The 27,488-nt window shown below is 44.8% G+C and overlaps 1 protein-coding gene across 4 annotated transcripts in view; it reads right to left on the reverse strand.

Moving 5' to 3' along the window:
- Nucleotides 1-27,488, reverse strand: part of RIN3 (Ras and Rab interactor 3) — a 71,871-nt gene that overhangs the window by 23,843 nt on the left and 20,540 nt on the right. For 3 of the 4 annotated variants that reach the window (XR_014317504.1, XM_082760457.1, XM_082760459.1), the window contains exons 3-5: nt 24,775-24,889; nt 7,212-7,284; nt 4,219-4,310 (exon numbers count right to left, since the gene is read on the reverse strand). Coding sequence is in view for 3 of the 4 variants with exons in the window: in XM_082760457.1 (XP_082616583.1) it covers nt 4,219-4,310; nt 7,212-7,284; nt 24,775-24,889 (280 nt within the window). In the remaining variant the exon portion in view is untranslated. Of the gene's footprint in view, nt 1-4,218; nt 4,336-7,211; nt 7,285-24,774; nt 24,890-27,488 lie in introns of all 4 variants that reach the window. The other variant, XM_082760458.1, reaches the window with a different exon arrangement.

A 27,488-nucleotide genomic window follows, 5' to 3' on the forward strand; every position in this document is an offset into this window, starting at 1 on the left:
TACTTCCACAGATCAAATTTATCATTAACTTATACAGCTCTGGATGACCATTATCCAGAGCCGTGCCCAGGCTCTGTTTTGCACCTTGCCTTGAGACTGCCTGCCTGCAGGTGTGAAAGAGGAAAGCTGGTGCACGGGACTGTGTACATAGGAGGGTTTTATACTGAAGGACTACAGAACAGTTATGTATGTCAGTGCCATCAGCTGTGACTAGAAAAAGAAAGTGGTTCAGATGCAAGAAGTCATTTTACATGTCACAAATCTATTATTGGAATTTGTCTTTCAATAAATTGTTTTAAAAAATTATGAAGTGTTTGTATGTATTCTGAGCAGTTTCAGTATATTTTTAACCTCTTCTCCTTTTCCCAGAGGTGTGTTTTCAAAACTGCTTGCTTTATTGGTTTGATTGCTTTTAATCACTCCTCGAGCTGCTAATTCTGGGTCCACTACTGGAAATATCAGGAAACAGAGGATCCTGCAACCTCTTTGTTTTCTAACCAAAGAAAGAGGTAAAATCCTATGAGGGTATTCCCTGGCTGAGGACTGCATATGTGCCTATGGATTTAGGGACAAGGGGAAGACGGGAAATCCCAAAAACACAGAGATGCAGATAACTACATTAAACCGTTCCAGCATGCCTGGTGCCAAGCCTGCAGCTGCCTTGCTGCAAAAACCTTACTTTCCAAGCCCAGGAGGGGACACATGGGATGGCCCCAGTGCCCAGCAGGCAGCCCTGGGGCAGCAGCACAGCTCTCAGGACTCTGCCTTCAGCCGAGCCTGGCCAGGGCCGTGCTCTCCTGTCAGCTGCACCAGCGCAGCCCCCAGCCCATCACAGGGATGAGGATGCGGGGCTGGGCTGGCTACAGCCCTGGGCCTCCTCCTGAAAGCCAGCACCCAGAAATGCTTGGAGGGACTCTTAGGTAGGAAGGCTACAACAGAGCCTAGAACAGAGCAAAGAAATGCTTTCACTAAAGCCAGTACTGAACCATGGAGTGAAGCATGTTCAGATAAAATCTCTCCACTACATCCCCAAAGAGAGACCACTTCTCCTAAATGTATTCCCCGGTGCAGACGTGACTCTTGGTGGCTTCCTGCTTTCAGCCAACTCAACGCAGTTGCTGGCAAAGCTGTCTTCTTTCTGCTGCCACCACAACCTGCCCTATGTAGCCTCTGCCTTTCCCCCCAGTGCCTCCCTCTGCCAGAAATGTCACCCCCAGGCACAGTCCATGGGTGTGCAGGCAGAGCAGGGTGGGCAACTGGCTCCCAGCTGCCTCTGCTCCCTCTGACCAGGCATTTATACAGAATACCTACAGAGCAGGCTACATGCATGAGTGAATTAAATGACTGCATCCGCCATTACAGAGAGAGCTAGGACACCCACAGCCAAGTGAAGAATGTGGCCACAAGTCACTAAAGCAGTGGAAGGTCACGTGCAGTGCCAGACTTGGAGCAGAAAGGCTCCTGCACGACTGTCATGTTAGGGCGGTGAAGAGCCTTTAATTTTATTTGGGTCAGTTTACCCACTGCAACCCAGCAGCTGTCTTTCTGTACTACGCTAGCAAGCCACTTATTCTGTGTCCACAGCCCCTTCCTTGCTCAAAAAATGCAAATTCTGAAAAACCCTCTGAAGCCCTGATGTTTAAAGTCAAACCATTGGCCACCTTCTGTATCTTGTGCTCTCCTGAAAGCATGTTGTACTTGCTCTGACTCTGTCCCTGGAAGGCAGCAGACTGCCCGTGGCTCAGTTTCCCCATGCTGAAAAATGGAGATGATAACAGCATCTCTTATAAAAAATCTGGTAGTCTAATGATGCAAGAAGCTAGTGTTACACACCAGCTCTTCCATTCCTATCAGGATGAAATTGTTGATTTAGTCCTTTGCAACCCAGGCTAGTATCCATGGCTAATTTGAATTTATGAGCAAGTCCCCATGTTTTCTTCAGGAGGCTGAGGTTAGCACAGCTTTATTCTCTGATTCCCTACCACGAGAGGGAGGACAATAAAGAAGCTTAAAATAAAAGTGTTGCCAGGAACAGCAGTACTCTTGACAACAGAATTCGGGAGCAGACATGCAGATGCAACAGCACATATGGTACCATGTTACCAAGCCCCTCATGAGACTGTCTAGGTCATGATTTCCTTTGCTTTAAATCCTTTGGGTATCAGCAAATGCAGAGAACTGGAAGTCAGAATATAATGCTGCAGAATCTCATGGGCTGAGGAAATGGTGAGTAAACCAATCTACAAACGGGAAGTTGGTTATTTTTCTCAGTAGTAGGCAAGGATAAAACACTGTGACAAAAATGCAATGCTCCACTCAGTCTGTGAAGGACCAGATGAAGCAGTGGCGGTCTTCCCAAGGGCTACACAGCTGCTTCACGAAGGGTGTTCCCCAGCACAGCCATGCTGTTTTGTGCACGAGGAAGGGGCAGTCTGTTCTTCTCCCATTGCTGTCCTGGTTCTTCCCTTACCTTACATCCTGGGAGGGATGATTAAGAAGTTCTTTGAGGCTTTGGCACTTGTGTGAAGGAGATATGTGCTCTCTGTGCACTGCAGTCACACTAATTCTGCTGAGAAGACACCTTTTATACCAGTGAGGTCAGGACTACAGGCCCTGCAGTATATCTGCTTTGACAGATATTTTACAACCAGGCCCTTTGTGGAAAAATCCAGCTTGCAGATTGACTTCTTATTTTCATCCCTTCCCTCTTTCCCCCCCAAAAAAATCACATCACTTGGAAATAAATAAAAATCAACGTACTAGAATTTCAAACAACACTGGGGTTCCTTTGGGAGTGCCACAATAGGCAGCATATATCGTTTGTACCCGTGAGATTTTGTTCCAGGAAGCAGCAAACACCACCACTCATTACTTCATTCTCTTTGACCTCACTGAGACGGCACGACACTCCAAGAAGCTAGCATAATTTCCCAGAAAATCTCTACACAATAGCATTTTTTCTCAGTTGTCAAAAGCTTCCCTAGGATGCAATGTCCTGTGGCAAACAAACCTCTAGACATCCCTACTTTTATGACCACCGCTGTACAGGAGAGAAGAATACAACCAACACTGCTTTGGTGCTTGTGCTTTGGTTAATCCTTTCAGAAGCTGCTGGAGACTTCCCTGAATCACAACCTTCTCAGATGAGAGAGAAGGTTGGTGAATCATGATGCACTTCTTATGTTTTAATCCAAAAGTTTACACCTGTTATAATTAATGTGATAGTAAGTTAGCAACTTGTTATCTCAAGTTGCGGGTTGGACTCCCATATTCAAGAATTGGAACATATTCAAAATAGAGGATGCTGAGAGTGTCAAGAGGCAAATCTGCTGGTAAAAGTCAATGAAGCTGGTTGAACTGAAACCAGAGGGTTTTGCCCATCCCTTCTGGGAGGTTTAACGCAGAAGATCCAAAAATAGATCCCAAAAGCCCCAAGGTGTTCTTCTGAGTATCTCTAAGTGAGCAAACTCTTCAGCTTCCAGCACTGTTTCACTGTTTTCAACAGCTGAATGGAAACTGAAAAGCATAGGAACGTGATAGGCACTTGCTATCTGCAACAGTCATCTCAAGTGGAGTGCATTTAATGGGAAGATATAGGAAGGAAAGAGAGTGCTTTTAGTTAACAACTGCATTTTCCAACTCTTTAATTTTATACTTACGATCTAAAATTTGCTCATTTGGTGCTGTCACTAAAAATAACATTTTGTTCTGTATCTTATCGATGTGAGGCAAGAGAACACACTGGGACACTTTTCTACCAGCTAGAAATCCAGCAATAGGAAGTAGACATACCAAAATAGAAAAATATCACATTTCCATCAGGATTGCCCCGACTTATCAGAAGGGGAAATTACAAAGATGTTTTCCTCTTTTCATATACCTCTGATGTCAGCTACTTTGAATGTGTGTAAGCTATCCTGAGAGGCTGTGCCATGCTTCAGCTATTGAAATTTTTGCCCCAGCTCATATGGTGAAAATGTAGGTATCATGCCCAGCATGGAAGTCCAGTGGAGGTTTAAGTCCAAAGGGGTGGTGTGGGCTTTTTTTCAGTGTGTTTCCATGAACCTAAAGATAACAAATATTTTCTCTCCTACATTCAGGCTTCCTCATCTCTTCTGGAGACAATAGCTCATCTGTTCACCAGTTGCATTATATCTGTGGAAGGCACTGTGGTTCTCACAAGCCTCAGAGAAACCTTGAGTGCTTTGAGGGACTTACCTATCCCCAGACTAGAGATAATTTCAAGATCTTGAAAGCTATTGGCTTCTAATATTGCTTGTGGTAGCTTCAGGGTGAAGGGCAGCAAATCTCTGTAAAAAAAGAAACAGTGAAAAACTAATGAAAGAATAAACCCCACAATTGCTAGGAACTCCATAATTCACCATTGGTTTAGTGATTGAATTGGCTGACAATTTCAGCCCCGTTCTGAAAAGTACTGAAAGTTGCCTGAGGCCAGCAAGGAATCGTGCACATTGTGCTGGCCTGGCTTGCTCTGATTTCATAAGAGATCACCGGCTCCTGTGGTGATGCTTCATGCCTTGCCGCTGGCTTAATCACGGTGCCTTGGCTTCCCCCTCTGAAAACAGCAGTAATGCCACATCAGGGGAGACTGCAGGATTCGAAATACCTTCCATGAAAAGTGAAGGTAATTAGAAAATGAAGTATCATTAGAAAAGCCATTCCTTCTGGCCTGGAGGAGATTTGCAGTCTTTTTTTCTTTTCTGTATACCTCTCTCTCCTCACCCTGCTTCCTCTTTCAGCAGTCAGTGTAAGCGTGAGGCAGAGCAACACAGTGAGACACAGTGGGGTTAGGAAAGTCCCCTCTGAGCAGGAGAGACCCCCGGGTGAAGGTCAGACAGTGGTGAGGTGCTGTGTGTTGCTGAGAAAACACACAGAGCTCTCTGCTCTTGGATTTATGACTGTTTGGTTTCTTAAAACATGCTGTATGTGCACTAAAAAAAGGACGTAGTTTTTCAGAGGATGGTAGCTGGGCTTCACTGAAGCACACCCTATGTCTGAAATAATTGAATGGAGCTCTTGGGCTGGCAGTCAAGTGCTTAGGTTTGCCTCTTGCCCGATGACAATTTGCTAAACCTCTTCCTACCTCAATCCTTGTTCTAGCAAGGATAAAAAAGCTGGCAATCCTAGCCTCTTGGAATGGGGCAGGGGCAATTTCCACTTTAAAAAGTTTTAGCACATAAAAATGTTCTGCAAGCTGCAGAAAATTATTTTAGAAGAAGCTGGTGATGTGAGCAGGTAGTCTCTTCTATGTGAGCACACACAGCAAAAAAAAACCATGACTGCATGCCTGAGGACCCCTCTGTGGAGAGACAAAGGAAGGCAGGAGGTTTATTTTTGCCTTGTTAACAGATACATATTTCACTGGTGTACCGTGTACGCCATGGGTTCTTTGCATTTTTCTGAACCCTCTGTTGTCGCATTATTTGGCATTAACAGATTTGACCACAGGAGCTTTCTTCATGGCAGATACCAGGTTTAAAAAAGGAAGGGGGTGCCCACAGGCCTTCTCCCTTCTTTGTTATTGTTACATGCTTGAGTCATATGTGCCCAATTTTTTCTCTGTGTGTAGAAAAATATGTCTAAAGTAAAGAAGCATGAACACTTTACATTAGTAGAAAAAAATTGTGATTTTATTTATGGGGCAAGCAGCTTGCAGATAAGCCACCATGTCACCTGTTATCTACAGGTGTAATTTTTGTGATGTAAGGTAATTTACCCATCATGGTAGAAGAGGCCAAACTTTCTTTTGGAAAGAGCTTGTGAGGCCTGATAAACTGTTTCCAGATATTTATAGATTACTATTTACTACAGCCCTGAGAACAGGCCTCTCTGCTCATTATCACAGATTGCTTCTACAAGCTGCCAGGAAATAGCAGGTCCATGCCTAAGCAGCCTTTTCATTACCTGGCTCTGTCAGGAAAATGACTCCCTACTCACCTTATCTTTTGACAGCAAGCTAAGAAATCTCCTCAACCATCTGAATGCATATTTGACGTTCTGAAGTAACAAGATATAACAGAAACTAATAGAAAAGCTTTTCTTCTTCTGTTTTCTGGGGCTCATTCTCAAACCACGATCCTTTCTGCAGGAAAGCAGAAGCGAGCAGAATTTTCCCTGCCACAAGCCAATTGCCTGGAAATGCCCAGCATTCTTGCATGCTCCTTCGGTAGGACAAAAGTCTTTTATATGGGGTTCAGGGTAATTTATGCCTATTCCATAGGGCCTATGCATATCTAGATGGCTAAATGACTTTTTATCGATGGTGCTGAGAGAATGCGGTCCATCGGGTGCGGGTAGGAGTCCTGCTCCAGCAGTGTTGAACTCAGCTGGAGGCAGAAGCAGCCCCCAGAACAGCGCAAGTGTCTTTCTGGGTAAGCTGCAGCACATTGTGTCATACCATAGATAGATTGCTCCAGCCATGTGAGCTAAACAAGTCATAGCACGACTGCCCTGTAAACATATCCTGAGTCTGCTCTCCTCTCTTAAATGGAAATAACCTCTTTAAGAGTAATCTGAGTCTATATGATGAGGCCAGAAGTTTACATCCAGCTCCAAACCAGGCCTGCTAAAGCAGGGACAGGCCAAGCCGGGTGTGTAGGTGTTGCTGCAATGTGCTTGGCACAATCGCACAGATCAGAGGAGACTGCAGGCACGCAGGTGTAATCACATAGCGGGATTCAACAGCTGGTGAGCAAACCTCGCTCGAATGAAGAAGACCTCACAGGTCTTCCCCATCTCTGTGCCCACTACGTTTGCTATTTTTACACTGTGAAAACATGGAATGTCTGCTCTTTATCACTTTATTTTATTTTTTGGCTAAATAACAGATTATTATTTTTTTCAGGATAGCTTTTCTTGAGAGTGACTAAGTGCTCCGAATCTCTCATGGGCAACAGTCTGCCAGCAGCCTTGCCAAGTTGCTGCCAGGTGTGTGTAGATGTTTAAAGGTGCTTTTAGTAAGAGATGATTAATCCAGGAACTTTATGCTCCTGGTACCCTGCTAGCCCCTGTCCTATGCCTTGGTCTTTTGTGAGTGCAGCCCTACAGACCTTCCTCAGACAAAGCTGCCAGCAAACTCAGGGACAGCTGTGGCTGTGCTGTGGGAAAAGCTTATGGGCAAAGGCAGTCCAGAAGGGACAGCCACCCCAGGAAAGAAGCAACCCTCTGTAGAAGCAATGAATCCAACTCACCTACTGACGCAGTAGAAGGCAACCAGTTTGAAGATATCCTCAAATACAAGGACAGATCCTTCCAGGTACAGGACTGAGGAAAAACAAAAGAGACAGTCATCAACTCTTTGCTTTAAGATGTATGGTACAAAAAGCTGGCTGGGTTTCAGTCACACATCCTGTATTGCGTGATTGCCCAGTCTTTGCAAGGAATAATATGAAGAGGCGTAAGGAATTGTCTTCAGATGGCCAAGCACACTGAGATTCTCCAGGGAAACACTAGAGAAAAGACATCTCAGCTTGGTTTACTGAAAAGTTAGCTCAAGATGTCAGAATGTTGTGACAGTAATGGAAACAATGGAAAGAAAAAAAACAGGACACAGCCAAATGGTTCGTTACAAGTCCATCTATCTCTAAGGAACAGCAGATCTGCAATCTATGTAGGGCTGTCCTTATAACTCCCCATGCTGCAATCTGATTTGGGCTGGATGGATGAAGTGCTTTCAAGTTCAGAAATGGAAATTACTGTTTCATTCGATGTGTGTGGGCTCTGCCCTGGGTCACACAGGCAGTGTGAGCACAGCATATTCCTAGCTCCCCTGTCTTTCCCCTCTCTTTGTGTTATACGGCAAAGCACTTTCCTTTAAGTGGCAAAATGCAATCTACAGCATGACGCAGAGCTCTTCACTATGACCTCTTTTATAACAGCATGCTATGGCATTGTGCAGCCCAAATCTCACATTATTATGGAGATTTTGGCTGCTAAACTAGAAAAATATTCCCTGGCTGATGGAGAAAATTTCACATTGACCAAGAATCCAAGGCAGGGAGAAAGTGATGGATCTGTGGGAGAGAAGTGTCCATCTTTGCTTCTGATTTACAAATTGTCTGTGCATGTGTGTACCCAGCACACAATCACAAGCAGAAACTTACAGATTTAAGGAAATCTGCGGTGGTTTCTCAAAGCTGTCTGCTGAGATCTGGAGCCCTTGGGGTGCAGCACCAGCTCAGACCCACGTACCAGTGCCAGCCGCTGCTCCGCACCGCCCTTGGCGCTGTGTCCTGGGCCATGCACAGCTCAGCTGTGGTGATTCAGCTTCCTTGGTCTCCATGATTCACAGCCCTGTGAAACCTCTCCAGCTCTTTGCCCTGCCTGGCTATTGCTTCCCTTACAAAGCAAGGCATTCAGCATCTGCAGGAGGGGAGGTATTTAGGCAGCTCCTGGCTCCCCTCTCTCTATCGACGGGTGGGTAGGGAGACACTGGCTCTCCTTGGCCCACGGGCAGAGATTCCCATGGGAAGGAAGTGCTCAAGCCTTGTCCCTTCTGCTCAGCCTCACAGTTCATTCCCCAAACAAGGCATTTCCTCCTTTTACTTCTCCCTTTGTCCTAGCCCAGGCCCTGCAGGTTGCTATTTTGGGCTCAATACACCAATGTCGGCATTTTTTTAAAGAAGCAAAGACTGCACGGTTCTCAGAAGTTGTCCTTACCATCAGTGTGTGTTGGATCAGCACAAACAGATCACCCTCAGCATGCACACTCACACCATGCTGCAATGTGGATTTTAAAACATAGTTCGAGCAAAACAACCCCTTTTCCTTACATTTCTCTCATAACTGGGAAAAAAAAAAAAATCCAGCAAGGTTTTTTTGTTTGTTTGTTTTTCTTTTTTCTTTTTGCTTAATAAGAATCATGTTTCAGTCAGGGACTTTCATTAAACATCTACCATGAGCAATTCCAATAGTTTGAAATCCATCTGCTTTGCAGCTCTGATAGAGGAAACTGAAATAAAGACAAACAACAACAACAACAAAAACAGCGCTGTTTCAGAGAATTAAGCAAAACCCAAGAGTCTCTGAACTCCCTCAAATCCTCAGCAATTAAATACAGCCCTTTGTGCAGACGCCAGCTTTAAGGACATTTTTCTGTGGAGAGCCACATTTTCGCTTTGGCATCCCAAGTTGCAGGTGGATGTAAAAGAGCACTCTGCACCTGTAGATGTTTACAAACGCAAGCAGATTGCTCAGATTTGGACTAATGATTGTTTCTGTGCCAGGAAGCTGCCATTTGGGAGCTGGATTTTAACAAAGGATTAGTCCAAGCACCTCAGTGTCAGGAGAGGAGTATCCACATAGAAGCATCTTGTCACCATACAGTTACATTTCCTCCCATATATAATTACATAGCACAAAATGCCACAAATCACCAGGCATTATACAGCTAAGGCAGTCTAGGTGCCAAAGAATTCATCATACAGAGATGCACAGCCCTGATGGGACGCTTTGGGGTGGCCTGGAACAGGTAAGAACAGAAAGGCACTGCTTTAGCTGTCTTATTACTCAAGACACTGCCACCATCAGGACCAGTACTCTGCCCCAGATTGCTTCTGAACAGTGACAGGGTCACAGCACCGCGAGGACTGGTGTGGGGGCACACACCCTGCTGCAGCACACACAGAAACAGCAAGAGTTTTTCCTTAACTTGCTTTTTCCCCCCACAATCACCTGCTGTCTGACCCCAGCAAGCTGCTTTGCTGCTGGGGGCAGGTGATGGTTCAGCGTGGGAACACCTCTGGTGGTCTCGCTTGTAGAGACCACTGGAGAAATTTGCAGTGTGGGTCCTGCTGTGTGTTTCTTCTTCTTGGAAAGATGCAGAAAATAGCAAGTTTGTACAGCTAAAAGGGCTCTGCTGACTGCTGGGGACATAGCCTCTCTCGCCCAGTGCCATTACGCCTCAAGGCACCCTGCCTGGAGGAGACAGGCCGGGAGAGGTGCTCTTCTCTGCCAGTGGATATGCTGGGATCAGCTGGGGACGTTTCACTGGTGTGAGCACTGCTGCTCAGGGAGGAATCACGGTGTTGTCACACATAGGAACTCATGACTTCTACTAAAGCTATAAGCAGACACTTTTCTGCCAGGCTGGTGCAATCCTGCTGAAAACTGCAGCAGGCAAAATCCACCCTTCTTGGGTTCATGAACTACACCCAGGGCACCTGAAGTACAAGCAAATTTCCTCCTCTCACCAGAACAGCATCAGGATGACAAAAATATGATGAAAAAGAAGAGCAAAAACAGGCTGGGCTCTGTGAGCCAGACATTGTCACAGCATATTGAGTTTTGCCTAATATTTAGAAGCCCACAGAAAAGATGTCACCTTCAGGGAACAAAAGGGGAAATGTGGAGATCAGGATTAAGCAGCCTGAAACAAAGATTTATTTTTTTTTATTATTTTTATTATTAGGGGTGATGGAAACTTTAGTAACATGTGCTAGTGGTTCTCTGTTGACTGTGCTCTGTTTTCTGCCCTGTTACTAAGTGGTAAGAGAGCAGGACATAGCCAGATTACACACTGCTGTAAATATTTATGATCATTTCATCTTCCCTTTCACTTCACCAACATGCTCTGAAGAATGTCATCTCTGGGCACTGACTGGAATCTGTCCTCCAGTTTCCTTCTCTCTTTTGAACTCCCCATCATTTCTCTATCTGGATGCTGATGTTTTTGAGTCATACTGTCCCTGGGCATTCTGCCTTCCTCTCCTCTTTGATTTTTCCCTGCAGATTTGCATTTGCAAGTCCTGTTGTTCTGGTCACATGGACAAACCACCCCAATTCCCGTCTTCTTGCTGCTTATACAGGCTCATGGGACCCAATTACCTCAACTTCTTCTTCTCTAATGGAGCTGTTAGTCCCATTCACTGTTTTTGATATTTCTGTAATCCTTTGGAGACATCTGAATTCAAAGATGTGAATTTCTTGTTCTACAGCAGTTGTGTTTACATGGGACTACTGAGGACACAGCCATCCTCAGAGGTCCAGCCTCGATGTGCTTGAGATGTGCTTGTATCTTTCCAGATTCTGGCAAGCTGTGAGATTTGGTGTCATGGGAGTGATTCCATTTTTTAAGATTTAAGATGATAACTCCCTTTAACCAGACCTCTCCTGGGCATTTCTCTCCTTCATATGTCTCTCACTCGATACCTCAGTTGCCATGACATTGCTTGCTCTGACCTTTGCCAGTGAACAGCACCGACTGGCTTTGCTGCCTGTTCAGCTACCTTCAGCCATGAACCTTCTGCTACTTGCCATGCACGTGGGATGTCTCTGAGGCAGAGGTTACCAACTGCCCTGCTTCCAGATGCCGATGCTCCTACGCCTCCAAGGGAAGGCGTGAACACAGCCGGTGGCAGGAGCAGTTGCGCAGGCCTGGCTCTCATACTTGTTGTTCTCTCCTGAGGAATGTCAGGGGGTGACATAACCCTTCACATCGTTGCTCCTGTTCCCTGAGCACACGCAAAGTCCTGCTGGCTCCTCTTCATGCACTAGACTGCTGGTAGTATTAAGAGAAAGAGCTTTAGCTAGAGACAGGGAAATTTAGATCATGTTGGCAGAAGTCCTTATAGTGTTTGTGGTGTCTTCATGTCTGCAAGAGCTCTGCAGGCGAGCTCCTGTGTCTGTCCCCGACATTGCTTCTTCTATTACCTTTCAAAGACTTTTTCAGTGGCACTCTATGACCCATGCTGTGTTCCTGTAAAACACCGTCAGTGCTTATCTATTCTCTTTTGTCAAGGCCTTTTAATTTTTTTTTTTCTTCTGTAATCAGCTGTTTCTGCTTCTTCCATTTGATGTCTAAGATGTAGTTTCCTTTTTGTTGCAGTTCTAGTCTGTCTTAGGCAACCCAGGATTATTTTGTCTTTCTTGTCTTTTCTAGTGACTCTTTCGTGAAGCTGACGGTTGTTTCTTTCCTTTATTATTATTTTCTCCTCAATGAGAAAGAGCAGAAACCAGAAACTTCCCTATTTTGGACTTCTGACAGTCTTCTGTTGTGCATCCAACTCATGCTTTCTCACAGGATTACAATTCTATGGTTTCCTACAGAGTTTAATCTTTCTGGCAATGACGAAAAAAATCACTGCTGGTGGCAGTTCTTGGGAAATTGAAACTAATGAATTATGAAAGTGATAAAGTGTTAATGAGCTTAGGTCTAGACTGTAAGAGAAATCTGCCTTTAAACTACGTTCTTCACAGGGTGTAATTGTATTAGACAGAATGAAATTATGAATATTCAGTGGAAAAAAAAAAAAAAAGAAGGTGCAAAATGCAGGCCTTTGCAGTCCCGTCACACCAGAGGTGAGTGGAGTGGAAGGGACACTTTGCAAAGTGCATGGTTTCCCTTTACACCGTGTGTTAAGAATAAAAGACCCTCCTCACGTCTCATAGCCATGGGGGTCTCAGCCACCACACTGTGCTCTGCTTCACCCACATTCACCCAAGCAGATGGGCAGCCCCTCCGTGCACACTAAAACTCCATGCCTGTAGTTCAGCACAAATTCTTGCTGCTGCCTGGACTCCTTGCCTCTGCTGCAGGATGCTCAAGCAGGAATGCATTACAGTCATTTCACTGCTCTATTTCCTCCTTATTGTGAATAGGATTTCAGCAGGCGCTGAGAGGGTACTTCAAGCTCTCAAGGGTACTTCAAGCACAGCTAACCCTGCCAGAAGAAAAGTGTCACAGCTCCTCAGTGCTTTTCTTGCAAGTATCCATGTGAACAGCCCTGGCAGACCCATGGGCACTATCCATCGTGTCAGGGCTTAAGATCAGAGCACAATCTATCTGGCTAATGGCTGTTGAGATTCAAAGCTCTTGTTTTTCTTGTCAGATCCTCAGCCCGTGTTTCTTTTGCAGAACTCAAATAAACATCTTAAAGTGGAAATCCTATACCTGGTTTGCAATGTTCCCTCAGACAGAAGCTGGGAAAATCCACGACTCCTTCCCTCTACCAGACGACAACATGAGATTACCTGGAGTTTCAGATGTAGCCTTGCAGGGTCTGTTTTCTTGCTCTCATACAGCAGGGACTGGGAGGAAAACGTGGCCTCTCTGAAATGCTGAGGACTGAGGTGGCTTCCAAAGACACCCAGGGGGTAGGGTGACACCTTTCATCGGAGTGCTCCCTGCTGTAAGCAGTTGAGCTTTGTGGGATCATTCCTGGAGAAGCCACATCTTCATGGGTAACTCAGCATCCACCTAGACGTTACAATGATGGTACAAGATTTACACTGCCCAGTGTGGTGATTCAGATTGCCAGGGCTTGGGGCTGAGAAGTCAAACTGAGTGCAGGTACTTGCTCTCAGATGGCAAATATCCTTGGTAAAACCTTTTGTGGTAAATGAAGCTTTCAGATATACAAAGGGCCTGTGTAACAAGAAAGGATGCTGCTACTTGTAATTCTGTGACTTTAGTTCCTAGCAGCGATTTCTAGGCTGTATAGATAATATTGAGAGTCAACCCTTCTGGGAAAAACACATCTTATGAAACATACACATTTTACCAAGCACCATTTTTTTTTCCTGTTAACTTTGGAGAAAAGAGCATTTCTCTGGCTCTGAGGTGCATCATGAAATACTGTAGGACTGAGGTTAATCATATAGAAAAAGGAAGTTTTCTAAAATTTTTAAGGGAAGTCATCTGGTACCCAGAACCACATTCTGTGTGAGAGACTTCCAGGAAGAGGATGAAAGACCACACTTCGCAAAGGTGAGTGAAGAAAGGGACTAGCCCACTCTGAAACGTCAGAGGCAGCAGGGCAGGCAATAGATGTACAAAGTGATACGTCTGCTTCCAAGAGCAGTGATCTTGCCTGATTGCAAGCCTGGCTGAAGATGGTCTTCTGATTAAACTCTTCAATAGGATAGATTGTATTCTCACTGACTTGGAGGATCCTACTCAAAGGTCAAAGTAAGAGGTCCTTACTGCTCTCATAGTACTTTGAGCACTTCTTATTTACTGCATTTGCAAGCCTAAATTCTTCTTTAACATCTTCATATAGCAAACTGTTCAAAGGCAAAAATATTTATCATTTGTTCTGGTTTGCTATTCAGATAGGGGCACTGGTATTGTGGGTTCAGATTTAGAGTTGCTCTTTTAAAACAGGTAAGCTAATTTTGAGGTAATCCTCAAGGTACTAAGCAGAGTCAGGTAAACCAATATTGTTCTAGAACAGCATGCGTATTCTCTAGCTCTGATTACACACAGATTTTGCATTATGCCCCTTGGGAGTGCAAAACAAGGCAAAAAAAAAGTGAGGATTAACAAGGCTAACAAGACTCTGAGAGCTTCTTTCCCTACAATCCTATTAGTTTAAAGGCTAAAAATGAAAATGTTTGCATGGAGAGAGGGGAGGGAACTTTTCAGGATGAGAGCTTTTTTTTTTTTTTTTTTTTTTTTTTTTAAACGACCGCTATAAGTAACCAGAATGTTTCCAAAACAACTTGCAAACCACACAGAAACCTGGCGGTGTTACATCTTGAAAAAGCAGTCCCACAAGTGTTTTATGTTTAAAATCAGCGGTGTGTCAAAGAGACATGGAACTCAGCTCAGGCAAGTGAGTCTTGGTGAGACTTTCTGCTTTCCTTGTGCACGTTTGCATTTAGAAGAGAAATGATGAACTTGCACAACAGGTTATAAAATGTGTCCTCATACCATGTTTTACAACATCCCCCAAAGCCTCGGTTATGGTTCTTACCAAACCAAGACTCTGGGCTCCTACTTCAGAGTGGTCTCCCGAGTGGGAACTCCTTGAAACCGAATTGATTTTCAGGGTTAATAGTGAGGGGGTTAACAGGGAGCTTGTCCTTGCCATGGGCAGGTTGACTAACCTTGAGAAAGACATCTAGGCTGTGGGTACAGGAGAAATCCAGCAGAAGGCAAGGACAAAACCGCACGCCCTGAGCTGGGGGACAGGCCTGGGGCCCAGTGATGCTGTGCCGTGGGGCGGACTCACTTTGACGTTAGTTTTTTTCATCCCGAGAAGCTGTGTAGGTGATGGTAGACTTTTCTTGTTATCAAGAAACGACACATAAACAGGGGAAATTAGCCCATGTTGCACACTGGGTGATGCAGGCAGATTGTTATCTGTGTCTGAGCGAGGCCAATCTGAAGATAAGTAGGGTAGCTCTACGTCTTCAGAGCTGTACTGCAGAAAACCATCGGCAGCAACAGGAACTGCTTGACAAGGTAGCACTCGGCAGTCTACTCTCCTTAACGGCAAGGCACCTACGTCGCTGAACAGGAGTAATTTCATTTACTATAGGGAAAATAGGACACTAGCCTGCATGCCCCAAGGCCTCCTTATATGCAATTAAACTGCTTAAAATCTGAAGCGTAAGGTGAACTATGTCTTCAGCCTTTCCAGCTACCACTGCTAAAAATACACAAACTTTTATTATTCATTGAACAACTAACCTTTGGAAAAAAAAAAAAGAAAAAAAAAAAAAGTCTCGGACAAGTTCTGCTGCTGAAATGTATGATTTCTTTAATTGGGATGGAATTAGGGGAATCAGGCATTTTTGGTGAGAGAAAAGAGGAGGGAGCTTTTCTCCCACGGGCTTTGATAAGTCTGTTATTATTTTTTCCACACACTTCTGCTTTTTTCCAGCTAGTCAGGTCCAGAGCTGACAATAATTTCTTACTTTGCCTCAGTCACACACTCCATCAAATAGCAATAAAGGGAAACATCCCTCTGAAGTAAGCTGGAAAAATTGGCTTCCCTCCCGCTATGGCAGCGGAGTTGCCTGTCAGGGTACACAGAAAGCCCAGGAAGAAGTCTGAGCAGTGCTGAGCAAGGCAGGGTTACAGCGCTGAGTGCTTGGCAGGCAAAGCACCTCTCTGTGGCCCTGTAAATACAGCACTCATCCCAGAGCTGGGCTTGCTCGGGGCCAGTGGTGGACACCTACAGCAACCTGTGCCCCAGCTTTCAGCCTATGAAACAGGTGTGATGTCCCTCATATTGGTGGGATTCCATCCCAATATCGATTCCTTCTTCCCTCTAGGTTTATTTCACATAGCCCAGCACATGGCAGCACCACTGGCTAATGAAGCATTGCCCCCTATGCTGCCCCACTCCTGCACCCCACGCTTGTGCTGCTCACTCCATGACGGCCATGGGGGAGAGCACCATGGGAGCAGAGGGGCACGAGGACACAGACACAATGTACCCAGCAAATGAGGGACAGTGACAGCGCTTCTTGTGATAGTGGTGTTGGCACAGTGTTACAGCCTGAACTCACCTGAAACCTGGCCCCTGCCTCTCCTGGGATCAGTGCCCCCACCTGTTTCCATCTGCTTGAGGTCGTGACTGCCGTACCCTAGCTACTAGTTACTGGGACTACGAATGTTTTTGCTTTCTTTCTCTCTATATATATACATATATACACTAAAATCACATTCTACAGTAAACCTGAATTTTGAGATGCTCAGTGACCTTTCTGGCTGGTAGACAAGTCTGCATGGTGGTTCGTGAAGTGGTTGCCATGGCAGTCCCCTCTTCGTCTGCTTGATCACCGAATAGCAGCATGGGGCATCAAAAATATAAATAACTTTATCTTTTCAGTCCATAATGTCAGGTTTAGCCTCTCATCTATTCGGAGGAAATCAGGGCTATAAATAGCCCTACCATGCTTTTCATGCCCACGTTTACAGTACGAAGAATTCTTCTTTCCGGTGTTGAAAGCTGCAGGGTTTCCATTCAAGGAAGCCGGCCACTTCGGCTGAAGTGACCCTTTGGAGAAGGACTAGTGGGAACAGAAATAACTGCATGTGCTTTCTGGCGGACCTTTCTGCCCATTCTTTGATGAGTCAGAGGTTGTCTCCAGAGGCTCTATTTGCAAAGAGGACAGGATGAACATTTACTTCTTAGATTTGCCTGCTCCAACTGAAAAGTCCCTTTAGCACCTGCACAAAACAGCCCAGACGCCTTTCAGTGCTATTAACGCCACATGATGGAGTCTGCCTCAGCCTGCAATATGCCAAGGGGCATTAAGCTTCATCTGTAGGGCATTCCTGGGCCTTTTCAAGCATGTTGAGATATGTCATGTGGGCTAACTCAACTGGAAATGCGCAATGATTGGGTAGGCAGAACACATTCTCTCCTTTCCCCCATACACAAGGTATCTACCAAAGAAAGGAAGGCTATGCGTTGTGGCTGTCACAGGAGGTACACTAACCTAGGAAATATTTATTTATTCTTTTTCACACCCACCCCGCTCCACCACCCCCTGTAAATCTTCGTGCTATTTCTCCCAGCAAATGGGTCTTAGAGGGTGGGAACAGCTTTTGCTGCTCTTCCTTCTGAGGCGTGCCATCCGCCCTCAGCTCGCCTGTGGGCTGACTCAGCGTCACTGCTCGGTTCCCTCTCGTGGGACCATCAGGCTGGCAGGGATCCCAGGAGGCCTCTAGCCCAAGCCCAACTGCTCAAAGCAGGGTCAGCCAAGAGGTCAGACCAAGTTGCTCAAGACTTTGTCCAGCCATGTCTGGAAAACCTACAGCTCTACTTCCAGTGAAAATCTGAAGGTGCTACCCAAATAAATGGCTTCATCTTAGAAGTCATTGTCAGGAATATAAGCACATACTTCAGTTCATTGTATGTACCTAACAAGTGGAAGATCTGGAGATTCCGACCTCAGTCAGTAACAGAGATTTCCATCTTTTCCATCTTCATGTCAAATCATAAGGGATCAAAATTAAATGCAATTAAAATGAATTTTTAAAATGGGATTGTTTTCTTATAGGTTATTTTCCTATATACTCTGTTTTCTGAGTCTACAGAAAATTTTCTGGTTTCATCTTTTAGTTTTACTCTGCAGCTGTGAGGATTACAAGCTTGCTTTCTTTCTGAGGAAAAAAAAATAAAAAAAACCTAATTCTTCGTATCTTCACTCTGCTTCCTGATTCCAGCAGACAGGGTGTTAACAAAAAGACTTGCAAAACTGATGAGGCTGTTGCGAAAGCTGCCAACATTTCCACAGATATATTGATATCACAAAGATCATGCACACAACTTTCTATGCTCAAGAAGAAGCTAAACTGTGAGTAAGCTGCAGTGACTGAGACGTCCTCCTGTTTTTTCCCATGACCTCATCTGAGCAGTACTTTACTGGAGATTGTCTGAGAAGACACTGCTGACCATCCTATGCCAGGTAAGCAATGAGGATTTGGGCCCTAAAGCTGCTAATCCAGCCTCAGCAACATGTATTAAAAGAAATGTTAACAAAATAAAATAGGGAAATCTGCCATAGCAGGCTATGTCTGGCCACAGTGGCCAGGGTGCCAATGAAGAGCAATAGGCAAGTCTATTACCAGCATCCAAAGGGGTCTGGCCCTACGAAGAGCATCTGCTGAGTTGTTGCTAGTCAGTTTGCTTCCTCCTCCATGCCTTGCCCAGCATCACCCAGTGAGTGCCCTCATGCACGTGGACCTGCCGACCCACACAGGGACACAGGAGGAGTTTGCATCCCTTGTGTCTAAGCTCTGCCGTTGTGCCAGGCATGCTCACTGGGCTTCCAGGAGCTTTGTTTAGAGCTAAGCCTGCAGAAATGTGCAAAGTCCATCCCCATGTTACTCTAATGACCCTTTGTAAACACACTGCTGCCTTATTACTATTGCTTAATTACCATCTGTTACCTATACAGGCCAGTCAGAACAACTGTATATGTATGCCCTTTTTATCCTGTGCAAATGGCTTGGTCTAATTATCAAAAAGTTACCCATCTGTGCTTGGCAAGGAGGAATGGAAATGTAGAAGTGGCTGAAGTAGCTTTGCAGTGATGGACAGAGCTGTCTGCTGAGGGTTAGGCTGGTTTTCATGGCATTAGGGACTGCACCTAACTGGGTCTATTAAGGCAAGAAAGTAGATTTTGAAAGCTTAGCCCTTAAATTTCCTCCTCCTTTTTTTTTTTTTTTTTTTTTTTTCTGATTCAGTTCACACTTCCTAAAATCTTGTGTGCACAGGAACACCTTTGCTTGCCTGCATTGCTGTTTTGGCACCCCAGCAGGGCCTGCTGCCTCTAGACCTCGTGTGACTTGTCACTGTCTTGACAGGCAGGACTCAGCAGGTGGATGCACAAAGTGGTCAGCTTCTCAGGAACTTTCACATAAAACAGATTTCCTTTGGTCAAAGCAGATACCTAACTCAGCAGGTAAACCAGTGCTGTATGTTTTACTTGACTCCTTTTATTCCAGTTTTCTAAATCTCAGCTGTTTGCCTCAAGCATTTTGCATTGGATCCAGCCTGCACTTCCTCAGCTGAATCTAAAATTAAGAAAGGCCAAATAAGGTGTTTTGCCACATCAGCACTTTTATGAGTGACAAACCGCTTCAGGCCATATCATTTGTTCCCTGCGTCACCTCCACCTCAGTGGGAACTTCCCCTGGGGGAAGAGAATGTTTTGAGGACAAGTCACTGGCTGCCAGCAAATGAGAAGGCTCTGAGAAAGGCAATGCCATGGACATGGACATGGACACTGCAGAGTACAAACCTGCTGATGCCCAAACAGCCCTGTGGAGATTCTAGGTTCCACTGCAGGGTTTTCCTGCAGGAGTGGGTGGGCGACTGTCCCTGTGAACAACCTTGCAGGATGGCGAAGCTGAGTCCAGCTGAGATCAGCGGGAAATACAGCAGCAGAGATAAAACCAGTTCAAAGTGATGAAACAGCTAAGCCATGACGGTGGGAAGGGAGAAATAAAGGAAAATAATGAGTCACTTGGAGTACAGTGTGATGACCAAGGGATAGATGAAGGTGGCACGGAAGCCACGCTGGGAACAGAAAGCTCACAAATGTAAGGGGAAATGTGCTCATACAGACTTCAAGGGAAAACAGTGTTTGTAGCTCAGGGTCACCACCGTGACAGGTCCAGCACCTGCCTCCTCTGTCTATCTGTAATGACTGAGCTCCCAGAGGGAGAGATGTTACTGCAAAGGATATTTTTAAGAGAAGATTCAACAAGGCATTTTCAGTACTCTGTGCCAATAGAGGTGAAGCCTGAAACATGAAGAATAGCTGTTTAATTTCATCCTTAAAAACCCAAGCTCCAATTTTGCATCTCTTCCACAGTTGGTTAGGCTTGAAGCTGTGCGTCAGGACTACAGGAGCAGACCTGGGAATCCAGGTCCCCTGGGAAGGGTTAATTCTTGCTAATTTATGCTTAAAATAATTTGAATTCATTATATTTGGGTATCTGAGAGTCCAGCATCCCTCTCTGTGAAGCACCACACTGGGAATTCAGAGCAGGTTTCAGAAGGAAATAGCTTGGAGGAACCCACATGGGGTCAGTCTGTGTGGCTCCTCTCTGCATGTAGCTTCACACCTCTGAAAAGAATTTCTTCAGCAGAGAAGGACTCTGATTTTCACACTGTGTCACCTCCCTTTATTGTCTAGCATTCACTATGCAGTAATGACTTGGCAAATTAATTCCGTAATTATTTCTATAAAACACGATAATAATAAGCTCTCCCCTATTCTTTGCAACTGCAGATACTTCTTCTATTTACCTTAATTTTACATATCTGGAAAGGAATCACATCCTCTTTTTTCAGTACAGAAGAGCTGAGAAAACAAATACTACATGTTATACACTAAAGCATATAGGCAGGGCTCCTGAGAAGTATAATGTCAACTCACATCTAATTCATTTCTTTTTAATACTGCTGCAATGTCACTGACACGTGGCATGATTTCTGGCCAGATACATGTAAAGGGAAGGAGAATCAAGACCTGAGGTTATGACCTGTTAGCTGACAAGGGAATTTGAAAAAACGAAATTATAGTTGAAGGTAAGAATCTAAGGAAATGGTGCTCAGGTCTTGAGGTGCGTGAGGCTAAGGCTCTGTTTTGGTGTGAAGTGGCTGAAAGCACCCAAAGTGGTTGAGATTTTAGCAGAGCTTGAGAGCTATCTCCCAAAGTTGTATCTTTAAATGGAAGAAATATTGTAGCATGCCTTCTTTCTGGAAGATTTCCACTGTGCTATGGTGTATCTGAGCGAGAAGTAAGGGATCCTTCAGGACAAGAAGCAAAACCACAGAGATCCAAGACTTTGAATGTTGTTGGGTTTCTCAGTCTTCTGAAGAACCACATGGCATCTATCTATCACTATCACACCTGCTGCTGGACCAGGCTTTGGCCTCCCTGTCACTGAAGGAAGGACAACCAAAGATGAAGAAGGAAATTTTTAAAATCCACTCTCTTTATTCTCCTGTTTTATAATTTTGAGAGCTACTTCATAAAGCAGGTGAAAACTCCCTAGGAAAAAATGGAAAGACTGATTTCTTGACCTTCCTACCTAGTGGGCTCTTTGGGGATTTCCATAAAAAATAAATAAATCACAATTAAATTCGGGTTTCCCCTCAAAAAAAATATACTTCCCTAAATATTTCATCCAATATCAACAAGGCAGATCTGATATGGGGAAAGAGCAAAACAATGAAGCACCATTATTTGGCTAGGAAACTTCCCTTTTTGTGCTTCAGTGAATGGCCATCTATATATGGACCCTGGAGGCTGGGTTGCAACCTCTGTATCATCGTTACTATACTGGGGAAAGCCTCTTCAGATATCAGGGTTGCAACCTCTGTAGCATCATTACAATTCTGGGGAAAACCTCTTCAGATATCATCTGGAATGTAGGATGGCAGGAAAGTAGAATTTTACAAAAAGCTGAGGAGTAAAACTTGCCGTTTAAAGCTGCATATACTGAAAATGAGGGACAGGTATCACTGCAGAGGTGGCACAGGACCATCATATCACTGTGTGTATCCCTCTAAGGACAGAGCGTGCTCCTTTGTGTCACCTCTGATGCTGAGGTTGCGCTGAGTACTCATAAGGAGGACAAGAAGCAGCTGGCAAGGTGCTCTAAAATAGCAAGCTGAGGTAGGTTGCAACTTGAATTTTAACTGGAAGGGAGAATCTTCATAAAGTCTGAGTTATGTATGTCAAGGCAAATTCAGCTTTCACTTTACAACTGACTGTGTCCTGCTGAGAACAATCAAATCTGTGGAGTCAAATGGGCCGCACTGACATAACAGGGAGAAGAACCTGTTCCCACCTCTTTATCCCCTCTATGAGGAGTCAGCTGTCAAAATGGGGTAAGTAGCTCTCCATGGGGTAGATTACACAGCTCTTTGCTTATGCGTCAACTCAGAGAGAAAATATTAGGAGCCAGGCAGCAGAAATGAAGCCACTTGTCCCCAACACAGCTGGGAAAGGGGATTCTTGAATGGCAGGGGAATTACAACTACTCCCTTTGAACACTGGGAGAGCACCAGCTCTGCTGCACTTCATACAGACTCAAAGAGTAGGTAGCTATTAGGAGGGTTTATCTTCCTCCTTGTGATGTTCAGTGGGAGGCTGAAGCCTCCTTTGAGGAAGCATGGAAGAACTAAAGAGTCCTTAATTTTCTGAAGCTGAAGACTTAGATGCCTGGAAAATCTCTGCCAGTCTACAGTGGTATACAGCTATACAGCTGGTGTATTTTACACACTATTAGGAATTGTAGCACTTTGTTTGCCATAAACATGCATTACAAAGCAAGATAACATCTTTGGTCTGCAGTTACTCACTGCGCACACTCAGAGCTCTCCTACCCTTACGCAGTGTTATGTAGCAACACGGAAGATTAAAGTGCACTTTATTAAGCTAAGGCCATCCAAACATAGCAGTGTCTTTAGCAGGGAAGCTCAGATTCTAGTTGTAACTCTTTTAAAGCATTCTGAAAACATACAATTTCATTTTCTAAGAAACTTTAGAAAGGGCTTGGAGTTGCGCAGAAACCATAAATAAAAGCTAATGTGTTAGGTTACTCTGAGACACCACAGATGTAAATCTCCCCTTGTACCAAATATAGTCCTTTGGCTTTACAAATAAGAATCCATTCTGTTTCCTCTAAACTCAAAAGCCAAACTACTTACACTAAATGAGAAAGGAAGCAAAAGCATGATCATTTGCTTGCCCAGTGCATTCCTGTCAAAATGGTGCAGTATGGAGAAATGATGCTTTCTACAGTTCAACAGTGACTGAACTCAAGCTAAAAATAATGTGAATATCCTCCACAGGAATGCACCAGCCTCATGGCTGCAGCAATTGCTGCATATGTAGTGACAGCTCTCCTGCTCTTAGAATGAGAGCTAATTTTTAATTACGCTGTTCCATGTACTTTGCAACTTGTATGAAAGCAGTGGAAACTGATTTTAGTCTTGTTCCTATCGGAGAGCTGTGTCTTTGAACACGTCCTTCATGTTAAGTTAGTGATAAGTTAGAAGTAGTAAGCAAATAAGTTCCAAAACCATGACATAAAAGTCTTTCTAACTAGACTAACTCACAGTGAAATTTTTATACTACATTTCATTTTGCTTGTCCTCAAAGAAATCAAATTTTATGGCATAGGATACAAGTGAGGCAGTAACACTTCTATAAATGACATTTTTAGGATGGCAAGATTCAAATTTTCAACTTTTATCCCCAAAGAAAAAGTAATTCTCCGCAATGTAAAACCTAAGCCCTAGCTCAACTTCAAATAAGTGTATATAAAAAAAAAAGTTTCCACATCCTGCAGCTAACCGTTGCCCCTGCATTCTTAATCTGGGCACCTGAAGTTGTGGCAAAAGCTTTGCTCCTCCTGCCCTTGTTCAGGAGCACTGATGCATGTGCTGTCTCCCCAAGTGCATGCTCCGAGGTGCACACAGATGAGGGAGAAAGCTTCCAGGAGGCAGGCAGCTGTGCTCTGTGCAGGAGCAACACTGGCAGCCCCTGGCCTCTGCTTGATATTAGAGCAGTTCAGGAGATTCAGCTGTCCCTCTGGCTTTAACACCTGTTTGTGATGCAGGGGCATCACAAGTAAAGAAATGTACATGGGAAGGAAAAAAACAATTTGAGCAAGTAGCAACGGGGAACAAATAAACCACAGCACTGACCAGCGGAAGTGCCGGTGTTTTAGAAGAGAGTAAAACGTACACCCCAGGGGGATGGCTTAGGAGCAGAGTGGCGGACAATTTGGTTGTTTTCATATAAATGATCCATATGAAGACATTTTGATGAACTCTTCCAAGTGCATGTTTGTATGACTACCCTAAAATTCCCATGTTTGCAAATATTACTTGGAAAGTGGAAATCACATGCATTGCACATCCATTTATACCAAGGGCTGCAGCAGATGTGCCTGACTGTGAACTAGGTTCATTCTCGCTTCCTTGCAGCAGGCTTGGCTGTCTGGGAGCAGCACTGATACCACCAGGCCCAAGATCCAGCTGCGTCCCAGAGACAGAGAGGCACTGAGAACTGTCAAACAATTTAGGAGTAAACAGCTGTTCAGTAGAACCATATAAGATGTGTGCAAAGGGAATGTAATAAATGTCAGACAGCTCACAGTCAACAATTCAGTGGCAGAAATAGAGACAGAGTTGCTGAGTTAACAAGGGTTAGTCTGTGAGGGCCTTGCACTTTGCCCAGGACTTCCAGCTGGTGAAAAGCAGCTCCTTTCATTTGATCAAAGCACTGGCCTGCTCATCTGGGGGTGCTTTACTTTTCTGTTGCGTGTCAGTAAATGATAAGAAAAGGTGCAGAACCGCAGAGGAGCTGAGGTAAAGCAGCTGCAGGAAATATTAACTGAACAACACCATAGCATCAAAATCTGTTGCCCCTCACAAGAGGAACCTGAGTGTTGCAAGTGAGATTACATAAATGCTGGTAATCAGATGGTAATCACAAGAGGATTCTGTACAATACCAGAACGAGAGAAAAAAAATGTAAAGAGCTTACTTGATTTTTCTTCTTTAATGGTGTACTCCAGCACATCAGGAACCTCATTCTGGACGGGCAGGCGGACTGCAAGGACCATGTTGTTCACATTACCCTCTTTCCTAACCAAGAACATCTGAAAAAGGAGAAAAGGAATCAAGAGCTTAGCTATGTTACATGAGTTTCTGAAGTTTAATTTAGGTCATTGACAATGAAGTCCCTTATCAGTTCAATTTGCCTTTAAATGTTCTTAATTTAGCTTCATTCCACTGGTCAAACTTTACATGACAAAAATAATGACTAAAGGGACATTTTATTCAGGTGAAATTCAGCCCTGCCAAGGAACCAGCAAGATTTCTATGCATCACTGATGTCCCACTTAAGCCCCTTGTTTCACTAAAGGAACAGTAGAAAGGAGCACTCCCAATTTGCCAAGTGATGTTTCTCACATAAGTGCCCTAATTCATGGAGAACTCACCCTGAATGTCTCAGTCGATGTCTAAAGCAAGAAAATCACTTGTACATTGAGAAGGAAAGGATTCAAGTGTCCATACATAGAACATAAGGCATTTGTCCCATTTCATAAAGTTCCTGCCAGCCCCATCCCCACAGGTTGCCTAGGTGCCTCTGGATGGGAGCACCTCAACAGGACCAGTGAAATATATTAAAAAAAAAAAAAAAAAGGAAAAAAAAAGAAAAAGAAATGAAGGAGCAGCTGAGGGAGCTGGGATTGTTCAGCCTGGAGAAGAGGAGGCTCAGGGGCAACCTTATTGCACTCCACAGGTACCTTAAAGGAGGCTGTAGCGAGGTGGTTGTTGGTCTGTTCTCCCACGTGCCTGGTGATAGGACGAGGGGGAACGGGCTAAAGTTGCGCCAGGGGAGTTTTAGGTTGGGTGTTAGGAAGAACTTCTTTACTGAAGGGGTTGTTAGGCATTGGAACGGGCTGCCCAGGGAAGTTGTGGAGTCACCATTCCTGGAGGTATTTAAAAGATGTTTAGATGTTGAACTTAGTGATATGGTTTAGTGGAGCACTTGTTGGTGTTAGGTCAGAGGTTGGACTAGATGACCTTGGAGGTCTCTTCCAACCTAGATGATTCTGAGGAAGGAGGGGAGAGGAGAGGAGAGGAGAGGAGAGGAGAGGAGAGGAGAGGAGAGGAGAGGAGAGGAGAGGAGAGGAGAGGAGAGGAGAGGAGAGGAGAGGAGAGGAGAGGAGAGGAGAGGAGAGGAGAGGAGAGGAGAGGAGAGGAGAGGAGAGGAGAGGAGAGGAGAGGAGAGGAGAGGAGAGGAGAGGAGAGGAGAGGAGAGGAGAGGAGAGGAGAGGAGAGGAGAGGAGAGGAGGAAGGAAGGAAAGAAGGAAGGAAGGGAGGGAGGGAGGGAGGGAGGGAGGGAGGAAGGAAGGAGAAGAGAAGGAAAAGGAAAAGGAGAAAGGAAAAGGAGAAAGAAAAATAAGAGTCTCTTGTTCTTTGCATTGTGTGAGCTCCCAACCATGTTTCTAATTAGAGCTCATTGTCAAGTATATTTTTAGCTTGTACCTTGAAGCTGGAGATACAAAGACAAAGTAATCTGCACTCTTATCTGTTCTTTGATAGCAGGAGAGAGTCAAAGTATTTTCATAAAAATGGAATTAAAAAAACGGCTAATTCTAGAGTCTGGATATTAATATTAGAAAGAAGTGTGAGTTGATAAAATGATTAATCAATTACAGTGTAGTGAAAATCTAACAAGAAGCCATTAATTCCTTGAGAGAGGAATTTAAAAGGAGCTTTTCTCGAAGCCAGGACTTTTCTCTGCTTGACTTGCAATCTTAAGGTCATCTCAAGGCACTTTAAAGCAACCATGCTAAACACACGGCCTTGCAGCAGGTTTGCAACCTCACACAATGAGGTCTTGGCTTCTGCCATGCAAAAGAAATCCCATAGGCTCAGGTCCACTGACAGTGCAGAAAAATCCAAGTAAATGCATGGCTCAAGGTTCATGATGGAAACATGGTTATTTCTAATGCAGTGCAGCACCCACCTTCCACATAAGAGAGTATCTGCAAGTACGAGCCTTAGAGGCTCTCCATTCCTCAGGTCTTACAACCTGTGTGACAGAATGGTCCATCCAACCCACCTCGAGAGGCTGCTGCTGCTGCTACCTTGGGTCTTAGACAGCACTATCTCACATCGCAGTGGTCAAGTGTTTAATTTGAAATTAAAACAAGGAGAGAAGTGAAACCTAGAAATGAATCACTTCTGTTTTCTGATCAGCGCGCCTAGTTGCCATGGCTCCAAAGGCTAAAATTGGACCACAGATGCTCAGATGAGAGGGAGGTGGGATTTCTGAGCTGTACCCAGCCCTGCTGCCCGGGGTCAGTACCGGCATGCCAACCAGTCTCTTCCATTTTCATTGGCGGTGGGAAAGGCCTTGGCTCTGTTCTGGGAGGTGGGCGGCAGAGCCCACACAGCTCCCACGGCATCAGCAGGCGCTGCCCACTGCTGGTCCCTGCCGTGGGACACCTCTGACCTGCCAGCTCGGTTCCTCCCTGCACAGAGCCGTGCCGGAGGAAGGTGTGAGGAGGAGGAACCGGGACAAGATTCAGCACCAAAGCTGCTCAGAGGTGGGGAACAGCCCTGCCTGCAGGGAGTGGCTCCTAGCCTGGGAGGTCAGGGCCGTATGTACATGGCTCTGTCAGAGTCACTCAGGTCTCCCTCTTCAGAGGGTGCAGAAGGAAAAAGATTTCTAGAGTATATTTG

This window comes from Aythya marila, assembly GCF_965140915.1.
Source record: "Aythya marila genome assembly, chromosome: 5".
Classification (NCBI taxonomy): Eukaryota; Metazoa; Chordata; class Aves; order Anseriformes; family Anatidae; genus Aythya; species Aythya marila.